Source organism: Merops nubicus, unplaced genomic scaffold, assembly GCF_000691845.1.
Source record: "Merops nubicus isolate BGI_N331 unplaced genomic scaffold, ASM69184v1 scaffold10755, whole genome shotgun sequence".
Taxonomy (NCBI): domain Eukaryota; kingdom Metazoa; phylum Chordata; class Aves; order Coraciiformes; family Meropidae; genus Merops; species Merops nubicus.
The window spans coordinates 18561-30304 of record NW_008607630.1 but is presented as its reverse complement, the minus strand read 5'-3'; the positions used below and the strand labels follow the sequence as shown (position 1 = coordinate 30304).

The 11744-nt window shown below is 39.4% G+C and overlaps 1 protein-coding gene across 1 annotated transcript in view; it reads right to left on the bottom strand.

Moving 5' to 3' along the window:
- LOC103772666 (macrophage mannose receptor 1-like) overlaps positions 1-10746 on the bottom strand; it is a 31233-nt gene extending 20487 nt beyond the window's left edge. Inside the window, exons 1-11 of the mRNA XM_008940005.1 lie at positions 10682-10746; positions 8603-8997; positions 7233-7406; positions 6085-6249; positions 5660-5776; positions 4599-4742; positions 3522-3704; positions 3186-3340; positions 2186-2303; positions 1474-1597; positions 2-146 (exon numbers count right to left, since the gene is read on the bottom strand). Of these exons, the coding sequence (XP_008938253.1) occupies positions 2-146; positions 1474-1597; positions 2186-2303; positions 3186-3340; positions 3522-3704; positions 4599-4742; positions 5660-5776; positions 6085-6249; positions 7233-7406; positions 8603-8997; positions 10682-10746 (1785 nt within the window). The remainder of the gene's footprint in view (position 1; positions 147-1473; positions 1598-2185; positions 2304-3185; positions 3341-3521; positions 3705-4598; positions 4743-5659; positions 5777-6084; positions 6250-7232; positions 7407-8602; positions 8998-10681) is intronic.
- Between the last annotated feature and the right edge of the window lie 998 nt (positions 10747-11744).

Sequence of the window (11744 nt, the reverse complement as noted above, 5' to 3'; positions counted from 1 at the left end):
TCATTCCTGCATTCCAGTGGGTGAAGGTAACTGCTTCCCCGCTGGCCCACTTGAATGTCCCCTGCTCCTCCACGTCTGACAGACCAATCCAGAAATACTTGGCTGGATTGAATCCAATTACAGAAGTGAAAAATGCTTGTTCATATCTGTGAAGAATAAGTACCAAACTGGTGACTGCATTTTATCATAATTTGCTCATTTCTTCAAACAATCCACTGTAGCAAATTTAGTAAAGTTAAAGTGATTTGTTAATATGTGGGAAAAGGTGAGTATGGATTGAAACAAAGGTAACTTGTTACTCTCACTTTTGTTGTTCTAATTGCCACATAAATTAATTTTTATTTTATATTTTCAATAATGTGAATAATATTATGAGTGATTCATTCTGTTTTCCTTTTGTGCTGCAAAATAAGCAACACAAGATGAACAATACCTGTGCTAATGCATACGTGTTATTCATTCTGTATAAATAAGTGTTGCAGTGTTTTACTGAGTTTTATGATAAAGTCTGTATCCTTAAATCTTGTTACTCTGGGGAAAAAAAAAAATACATCTACTTTTATACTAAAAAGGGTAAGTTTCCTGATCTGCCTGTTGCAAAGAAAAGGCTGAAAAGCTCAAATCCAGAAGAAATACGTGGTTCCATGTTTATCTAATTATTTTTAGTTCAGTAATTTTTAAAACAATCCGTCAATCTGGGGTTGTTGGGGGATTGACTCAGTTTTTAATTCCTGGCGTCAACAACAGTATAGATGTGTAGCAGCAATGGTTCTACCATAAATTTTCCAGCAAAGGATTGCTGTCACACCTTTTGCTGACTGCTTGTCCCAATAGGAAGGATATCATTAATGGGCAACACACAAACCAGATCTCTCCCTCTGGTCTTAAATCATTTGCAACGGATCCAAGGTGGCCCACCAGTGAGAGAATGAAAAGGTTTATAAATTCACTCACAATGCTGGGTGCAGGAACGAACAGACCAAGGACCCAAGCAACCAGTCCAACTAATGATGCTATTATTCCTTCCTCTGCTCCCAGCTGTACTGGTGTCCTGCCTCCACTGAGGGATCTGCCTACAGAATTTTGCCCTTCTAATAACTAGAAATCCTACACAGTACATTCACCAAATAACTAAACTCCCCTCCAATACCATCACAGGCAGAGCCAGCTTTTATGCTGTTAACTTGGAGGTGTGACACTTGAAGTTGACACTGAAGGTAAGGGCACCTGGTGGTGATCTCCTAATTGGTTCCCACCCAAGGCTGGCCAGACCCTGGGTGAAAACCAATCAGGAGGGTCTTTCCTGCCTGGTTGTGGACATCACCCATATGTCAATCCTCATTCAGAGCTGGGGGTTTAACCCCAGCACTTCAGTCACACTAGACACTATGAGTAACTGCAAAGTAACAGATTTCTGTTTAGCCCTTCCATCCTGGTTGCATGTATGAAAGGACAACAATTATGTTTTCATACCTATCTCTCACCGTAGCCAGGTAACCTTTGTTTTCTTCACAGATTTGTTTTGCTTCTGAAAATGTTGCTGGTAACTGTGCCATGGAGTAGCAGTAAAAGCCATGCTTCATCAGCAGGAAAGATGCTGTCAGATTGCACACCACAGTACGTTTCCAAAAGCCACATGAATACTACACCCAAAGTCAAAATTAATCTCAGGAGCCATGAAAATAAATGAGGGTAATCAAACATAGCTTTTGTAACCTCAGCTCTGTGCCTTGCCCCATGATAAAGAACACACAAGGCGTCTTTGCGAGCCGTGAGCCATGGTTATGACTTGGAACTGGCAAGCACACTCGCAGCCACTTTGTAGCTCCTTCTTCTGTAAAGCCTGCTCTGCCCGCTCATTGTGTAAGTGTAGCTGTTGCAAGAGGCTACAAAAAATCAGCCAAACGTTGGGCTCAAATATTCCTGCCTCCTGTGGTGGATTGGTCAGTTCTGCACTAGGAGAGAGCTGAGTGAAATGTGCATGTAAGGGAATGAAAAAAGAAATCAATCTACATTTTGGATAAATAAATTAAAAATTTCCCTATTAGTCCGAGAAGTACCAATACATGCAGAATTAACAGCTTTCTAGGGCTCCACCAAGAACAGTCAAAATTACTGACTTCTGTGATACCACCATGGGAGTGCAAGTAAGATGCAACAATCTTTTGCTGCTTTTGTTTTACACTTACTTTCTGGCAGCCTGGGTGAGTAACCTCATCTTTCCCTGGTTCTTCTGCCAAGGGTTTCCTTTTACAGATGTAACCAAGTTTTGTTTCACAAGCGCTGTCAGCCCAGGATCCGTCCTGAGCATGGTAAGAAGAAATGACAAAAAGAAGTGAAATCTGGAGAAAATCCAGATCCAACAGGAATGTTCACCATCCTCAGAGAGAACCCTTCACTCTTCATATGGCTTAGGCTATTTCTGCTCTCTTCCTTGCCTTGCTGCTTTCTCCAAAACTCCCAAATAGGGAACACAATAACGACAGTAAGGGACACTTTCCTCAGAGATGTGAGAATGAGGGTAGCAGGTATTAAAGATTCAGTGGCTGATGAGAGCAGGAAGAAAACATGATCTACTCTGTTCTTGCCAGCATAGTATTTATTTTGTTCGGATAAACAGATGACAGTAGCAAGGAAATGCTGGATAAATGAAACATAAAATAGGAAAAAAAATGTATTGTTTATGTCTTTTTCCATAGTATTATATGTTGGTTTATGCTATGTATAAAACAAGGTGGATTTTTTTGTACCTCATTTTCTGTGACTCCCGTAACATGAGCCTCCAAAGTTCTAATAAACCCATGTTTTAGGGGAAACATAGGAAAATCCCTGTTCCAAGAATCGTATTATGCAGCTGTGATCAGCTACGTTGAATGTGGATGATGAGTTACTTCAGCCAATTTCAGATGGGAGATTTATCTTCACTGTTGCAGAGCAGACCATGTCTCAGCACAGCGTACTGCTTCTGGTGCTCCACCATACACTTGGCCTAGATCTGGTCTCCACTCTCCCTCCACACTGAGACATTCTGAATTAAACCAACTGCATAAAACCTTTAAAGCACTTGTCTTTTTTTTTTTTTTTTTTTTTTTTTTTTTTTTTTTTTTTTTTTTTTGTCACTGATATTTCCTTTTGAGGGGCACAGAGGACAGAAGAAAGGATGAAAGTGTGAGAGTGATTTTTACCTCTCCTTTCATAACGATGCAGTCTGCCTTATTCTGTGTGTGAGTTGGCTCTCCATGATGCCATTTGGTATAAGTCACAGGTGTCCCATCGCTCCATTCAAAATACATTTGAACCCTGAAGTCATTTAGACCAATCCACAGCTCATCATCGGGCTCTGAGAAAACAAAGGTAATTGTAGGTATGGCTGTGTGTTAAAGTGGAACAATCACATTTCACACAAACTTTTGACTGAAGAAGAACTTTTTAAAAACATTTAAGATCATGGTTATAATGATTAAGTTAATAATAGCAACAGTATAATTCCAGATTAAAAAGTGACCTTCAGGAATACTCACTGTACCCAAGCTGAGACACCGCAAAACTGTACTCCTCAGTGTTATGAATACTCGCCAGCTCTCCTTCTTCTTTTCTACAGGAAGTCTGGGCTTCTTTCCATATTTTGGGTGTTCTGTAAATTCTATAACAATGGCCTGCATAGGCCACCCACTCCCTGGGACATTTAATAGGCTTTAATTTACCTAAAAAAGTTATTTCAAACAATTAATTAACAGTCTTGCTCAGTGCTTTATTTTAAACAAAAAGAAAATAGCCTGTACTGACATGAGTTTAAATATTGGAGCACATACTGTCAGAGGAGAGAAGCGAAAGTCTGAGGAACACTAAGAATACAAAACAGATTTTTCCTTCCCAGTTGGGTTAAACAAAAACTAAGTAATTTGGCATGCTAACTTGCAGGGCACAACTCTCTGTTAAATTCCCCTCAGTGAGGCTCTAGGTATAGCCATGGTTTACAGAAAAGGGCCTCTTTTCTTACCCAGGGACTTTATCTTGGTGATTATTGGAGATTTTATATGTTTTTTCTCTGGAAACATCAGGTGCTCAGGAGCCACCTGGAGCACCTGCACAGCCCAAATCATACATCACAGAACCCAGACACATTTATGCGATAGCAGCGATGTCATAAATCCCAGCTGCACAAAAATGCCAGACACTTTGTTCAGTGGCTATCTCTTGGTGTGAATTTAGTATGGCCAACCATCTTCTACTGCTCGGGGGTTTCACATCGTCTGCGTACACCTACAGAATTTGGCTCACATCTTTTTGTGGGATACATCTTTACTGTGTATTTCAGAGCAAAGTAATACTGATATTCGTCAGTATTTTGCAGTCTGGATAATGTGGCTAAATACATAATCCTGCTTTCTTTACTGCCCTGGGATCTTTTCAAAATTATGAATAACATCTAGACATCATCTTTAGAATAAGCCAGATAATTAAAGTCTTCTCACCGTTTGACTCAGTTCAACAAGTGTAATCCTTTTGTTATGACAATATATTGTCATTTCATAAATGGCATCCTCCCAGTATTTCTCATTCACTGCTAAATCAGCCTTATTTTTTGTCCAACTTACCTGAGGGAGTACTGGAGGAATCTATAGAAGAGTTTCTCTTTTGGCAGATATATCCCAGTTTCCGATCACACATCTGGTTTTCCCATTTACCGTTCCTACCTTGAAAGGTCCCACATATTTTTCCAGATTCCACAGAGGGATTTCCTTTATGAAAGAGGAAAACTCTGTTAATTCTGTTAACTCTGTTAACAGTGAATAATTTCACCAGATCACAGGAGGAAGTGCACAAGTCTTTTGCAGCTGCAAAGCCAGGGGCATATTACTCTTTAGAGTGATCATTCCCAAGAGAGGCAAGAAGGGACCACAGGGATAGCCAAGAGGACTGACATTTGAAACATGAGACTTGCTCCTCCCATGCTTAAGAAGAAATTCAATCTATTTGAAGTATGGCAGCATACAGAAAAAAAAAAAAAGCTTTGTAAAAGCTCATCTAAGACACAGTTCCTTATGGGGTGATAGTATTGCAAACAACTCAGCATCCTTTACTGTTGAACACTGGACATGAAATGCATGTTTAACTCCACAAGAGTGCTCGCCCCTTGAATGTACCTGTAGTCAACTACTGTTATGAAAATACATAGCATGAGAACTTGCAAGATGGTGAAACAGATCCTAAGAGTGGAAATTTATTAAGAAAAAGTATGTCAGACAAAGTTCATAAGAAGTAACTGAGAATGATTTAGAACATTTTTATGCAATGTCTCTCTTTTTTTCTCTTTTCTTTAAGTTATCTTTATATAATTTTTCATTATGTTTTTGTGTTCGAATTGAATAATATGCCTAATGAGAAAATTATGGATGAAAAAAAAATAGAATGAGGTATAGATACTTGTCTTTGTTGTACTGGATGAACTATCTGCTTTTTCTGGGAAATTCAGAATTAATCATTATCCATCTCTGGTGTGATCCCTATTACTGTAATATCTTTCTTTTCCCATAATCCCCTGTAACCTGTGAAAATTGTATGAAAGCAAAAGAATTAGGTAGCGGGAATTTGAAGAAGGGTAGAGAAGATAATTTTGGCCCAGACACCGATAATTGTTTCAGGAAAGTACACTTACCTGGAGCCCAGTTTAGGTATCTGAAAGGACTGCCCCCAATCCATTGCCAGCCACTGTCAAGTGCACTGAAAAGACCAGTCCAGAGCTTTGCATTGATACCCAGGTCACTAGTGAGCCCTAAATGGCCGAAATAAACAGTCAGGTTACTAAATGCCTCCGATTTTGTGAGTCAGTCAATAAAGCCCAAAATAAATTTTATAGCACAGAAAGAGAAAAAATCTCATAGCAGATATCTTTCTTTTTTTAATATAGGTTAGCTTTTTTTCTGCTATTGTAACATTTTTTTTTGGTGAAAAAGAGATAAGCTTTTTTAAGCATGTCACCTATTTTCACAAGGTAAATGTAAGTATCCATGTAAAAGGTCTTGGAGCTGACCTACATTTTAAGCTTATGCATTAATTTGTTTGAGGTTTATTTTACTTTACCTAATAAATACATTTCTTCGTGAAGGTCTGTGACACTTAATAATTCTGCATTCTGTTGCTGGCAGCTTTTTCTTGCTTGATGCCATGTCAAAAGTGAGTTAGAGTTTATCTGATAGTGGGTTTCTGTCACAGGGTTTGTCTTCCAAAGCTTGTTATGGATGGTGTCTATGAAACATGATAACATTAACTTGACAAGCTAATCATGCTAGTTAACACAGAACATAAAATCTTCATTGCAGACTAAAACTATGTAACTGTATGATTTGTTAATTTTTTGCATATTGTTTGCCTCACTTAAATATACTTTGTTCAATATTAATATATTAATCATATAAAGAAATATTTCTCTTTATAAACTTAATTTTTCTAGATTGACTCTGTTCCTTTTCATTTATGTAACTCCTCTACTTCGCTCACAGTTCAGTCCACATAAACCCACTCATTGATACATTCTACCTGTACACACATATTTCTCTATTTCCCATACAGAATAGCTTGGTCTCTGCATGGATTTTTTACCTTGAGACCTCTCTTACACTTTTCCAGACCTCCCAACATGAAAGAAATTATTGTTTCCAAATAATCAGATGTGAATTTGGGGTGAAGGGGTCAGGAATTTGTGCTGGAGTTATTGGAAAGCTGTGTCAGAAGATTTATAGGTGTAAGGAGCACTAGAGGACCAAAGACAAGTGAAGGTCACTGCCTGTGCCCTGCATCCTTCCATTTGCTCCAGCCCTCCTGTTCTCTGATCCATTGTATGATACACCTCTGTCTCCTGCTTCCCTATATCTCACCTTCCTCATCCACTACATTTCTTCCTGCCTTTCCTTTGCCCTGACTTTCTTCTCACCTAGTCCTAGGGGTTTTCTCTTCCTTTTTCCATCAGTCCCAGTCACCACCCTCAGAATATTCCCCATACATACCAGTCTCAGGAGCACTGTAGAACCCCTCCTCATCTCTGCTGGAGAAATAGTGAGAGTGAAAAACAGAGACCTCACTCTATCACTGCAGATCTCAACAGTGACCTAAGCTACCCAGAATCCAGCTCGCTGTCTAATGCCAATTCCACATCCCAAGGAGATTTTGACCATAAGAGTGAATTAAACTTTTATTTATAAAGATTTCAGCAAAGGCTTTAAGCAAATTACCTTTTAGTGGACAATTTCCAAAAATTTGATCTTTATCAAAATCTGAAGAAGTTGCGCACCAGAGAGAGCCTGGATCATCGTCTCGAGGGATGCACTCAGCGTACCATTTCTTGTTGAACTTAAAAGGAAATAAGCAAGGTGCACCAAATGCATTTCCTCCCAATGTATAGATATCTACAGAGAGAAACATAGATCAGTGGGAGTCAGCTGGTATCAGATGTTCACCACAATGTCTGGTTGTAGGCAGCTCTCCACAGACACAACTCAGTTCTGCTAGAGCTCAACACATTGGTACTTCATTATCACAAAGACATCCAAGGCTGTCGTGCCAATCAGGTATGATTATGATTATGGCAAGATATTCAGGATTAAGACTCTCAAATCACCATTAAATGGCCCTCACACTAATTTCTGTCAAACTTTTTCATTTCATCGCTATCTGGACTACCATGTTAGAGGCGCTCGTGACTCAGCTTCTCCCATTGCATACATGCTTCTGTCCTTGGATAATGCTTAGGGGTTTGGTTGGTTGGTTGGTTTTATTCCCTGTATGGTTGAAGAGGCTTGGAAAGGAAATATCAGAATATTTTTGTCTTCGTGAGAGGAGGTTGTATCTTAAACTATGCTAGGAAGTGACCCTCCCATCTGTGCAGTCTAATTTGTTGCTATCTGAACAAAAGTTTGACACACTTCAGTCCAGATGAAACTGTTGTAGAGCATAGCAAAAAGTTCATTCCTTGCCATTTAACTTCCCACCCTACCAGTGTCACAGTAGAAAGGAGGTTGAACACTTGAGCCTGGATGCCCACTTTAAATAGCCCAAGAGGGATAATAATGCAGGAAAATAAGATCTGACCCCCAGTGCTCCTGTCAGAGTGTTAGGACCTTTTTCCTTTTGCTTTTTTCTACTTTTTCTTCTTGCAGGGCCTGGAAAACTCTTTAGAGTGGATTATGTCTGTGTTAACCAGAAATTAACTTCTTACAGATAATACATTGTCAAACTAGGTAATAACAATAAATATTAAAATATAACACAACCAGCACTTCTACAGATTGATCAGACATATTTTGAAATAGTCACAGATTTCCTCCCACTGTTGCTGTACAAAAAAGAATTCCCATTCACCCTCATGATTACGTCATGGGCCTTTGCCATTTTATTCTACCATTTGAAAGAACTGCACTTCCTAAGTTATGCAGAAAGATATACTGCCATATTTCCCTTGCATTTCTATGGCCTCTTTGTAGGCAGCTCCTTTACTGATGTCACTGCAAGAAAAAAGTTGCTGCATGACACGTGGTTGGTGGAATGCTTTGTATATAGGGGCAAGCAAGTTACCTAGAAATAAAGGTTAATTCCCAGTACTCACCCTCATAGTGCTGAGAACACAGGCTGTCTGCAGTTCCATGAATTTTCCACCTGCTCCCTTTGCCTGATCCTTTGGACAACCTGATTTTCTTCCCCTTCCCTTTGCCATAGTTGAAAAATAAATCCTTGCCATGGGTTGCAAGCGTCTCATTTCTACACTCCCACCACTGGAGGTCGTTTGTCCTGTTACAGGATTCCAAAGTGACAGCGGCCTCATTGTCCTTGGTGAGTACTCCCAAGCACAGCTTGAGTGCCACACTCAGCAGCTGCATGGCAGAGACCCACTTGAACTTTTGAAACTCGTTGTGCTCATCACAGGCAGCAGTTATGACTGAGCTAGAGTTTTGAGCTTCTGCACAGAGCTTGCTGTCTTCATTATAGATGGAAAATATTCCACTATCTATAAAATAAAATGAGAATGCAAATGTATGGGGAAAGGTTTTGTAAGAAACAAGTCTGTTACTTGTTACTTGACCGTCTGCTACAACAAAAACCTAAATATATAGAGTCCACAGAGAAAGAAATAAAGGGAGGTTGATCATCAGTACAAAGGTTATTCATCAAAATGTTCTTAAGATGCAAGCAACACAGAAGCTGAAAATATAGCTCTTTCAAGAGAAATTGCTTTTCTTCACATCCCTCCTTAAAGCACACTGTTCTCAAAATGACATTCAAAAATTACCTTCATTAAATTTCGTGAGTTCTACGGGATTCCACCACCACACAAGATATTAAACAGGCTTTACTTCTGTAAGTAAAAGGACTCTTTTTTCTTTAGAACTATTAGAATTGGTTTACATACTCGAAATCCAACCATTTTTATATTTGGCTCGGAATGACTGTCGTTTTCAGCTCATCAAGCAAGTGGAGTATTTTTCATTTTTGGTGAATTATTTTGGGAATTTCTGGCAACTGCAAAATGTCTTTTCTTCACAGAGTTCCACTTGTGAGTTTTTCAGGAGGGAAACCACAACTTGCAGCATCAACACTTCAGTTCTGAGCACTGTCAAGCTAAGTATCCTAGGTGCCATGAATAGCTACAGCTGTAAATAGAAATGTGAGACACTACACAACAGTCTTGTTTCTTAAACCAGCTTCAAAAAAGGCACACAACTTCAGCCTGCTCCAAACCTTGACCATTGCTGCAGCTTGAATTACATCCCTCAAATTGACAACATCATCCAGCCTGCTCTGTTGTGCCACTGAGCTTTACTGCCATCCAAGGTTTCTTGCCAGGGGTGGGATAGTTAAACGGAGCTTCACAACCCCTCAGAACTGCCAGTGGGTAGTTGAACAGACTGTCATTTTTCTCTGAAAGTCTGCAGACCTGAACGAGCCAGATGGCATTTCCCCTGGCACAAGTCACCTGCTGCAGTGGTTCTTGAAAAGGTCAGCAGAGGATGGGTTAGAGCCAGCTTGGTCTTGTCCAAGAACATGAACAGAAAAAATTATCCTGTAGTGGATTAGATCAGTGTCGGCTAGTCCCTGCTGCCATTCATAGCACTGGACTCCCACAGTTCTGTGACTGATAGTTGGGAGTTTCCTGTGGGAAAGAGCTGCAGACACAGCAACATTTGTTTTTCCCTGAGAAGAAGGCATGTCTGAAATCTAACAGACAGAAACTTTCAAGGTGTTTCCTAAACCCATCATCTTGGAAACAGGATTCCAATACGCAACCATCAATATGTCATAGCCTATATGCAATATATGAGCTGTCTAAGAAACTCAAAGCATACATCAGCCAATATTTCTGTGCGTACTGAGAGGATACAGCCCTGTACTTCTGATCTTTTCTAATCTCCAGTGGTGTAATTTCAGATTAGTTTTTGTCTGCATTTGTAGGGCCAATTTTCAAGAACACAATCTAGGTTATGCCCACACCTGTTAGAGTATTTCTTTCATTCATACACCACCTTGAAAACTGGGGTAAGGAAACAGAATATATCCAGACTTAAGAGTTGAATAAAACTGTTTCAAATGATGGCGGTGACTAGATCTAAACTCACCATCCACCAAGGAGAACATCAGAAAAACATGAGAAAGAACTTGCAAACCTCAGCACTCAGCAGAGGACAAAGACTTACCAGACATTTGAAGAGATGTACTAAAGGAAAAGAGAAAAATCAGGAACAGGTAGCCAGCCATGGTCAAATGTTTCACTCCCTTCTACCCTTCACCTCACACTAATGCTGAAAACGAAATCTGTGCATTGCAAGAAAACCCTTCAGCACTGAACTGGATTAACAAATCCTTTTCAGTTTTTAAGACCTACAACCAGGCAGATACAGGGAAGTTCTGAGTGGCAAATAAGGAACTGTATCATGTCACATGAGTAATTTTGAAATAATAGGTTAATGAATAAGCTTTGCTTTCTAAGCTAATTCCTCTACTGTGTAGAAGTTTTCTCTATCATGGAAATATGAGACCTACGAGGTAACTTTTTTGTGAGGGCCTTTGGAGACATACCTTACAATTCAGGAGTACTATTTTTATAAAAAGGAGACATGACTGTCTCTTTACTAGAAATAAAGGAAAAAACTAAAAAAGAAGATTTATCTGTATCAATAAATGATGAAAAAGTCCAGAGTAAAGTACTGTAAAAAATTGGCTGGGACACCATGCAAATCAAATAACTACAACCTTGGAATACACAAAGAACCTGAAGATCCCATGTCTTCAGTTCCATATAATAGACAAAAACTGTAGAAAATAGGGCCTATGTTCTTCAGGGGGCACCTGTCCTTTCTTTTGCACCATTCCTGACTATATGCTGGATCAATGTACCCAAACTGACAGCAACAGCTGAAGAAATCCTGAAAAGAAACAACACAATTCTAGGAAGAAGAGAACCTGTAAATGGAAAATAGTGGATTTTCAATTGTTGCTAGAGAGGAAAACTAAACTTATAAGGAATATTGGCACATTTTTCACCCCCTTAGTCTGTGAAAGTTTGCACCCCTAAAGTGCACAACCTTTGGGCATTCTGACAAAATTCTGATATTTACTTTGAAAAAGCTCTCTCCTTCATGATAGGTAAAAGAATCAGAAAAACACAGAGGGTAGGGAAAATAAAAGGTGCTCTTATGGAAGGTTTGCATCCCTTTTTGCTCACGGCCTTGGAAAAATTTCAGTTCCTGTATCTT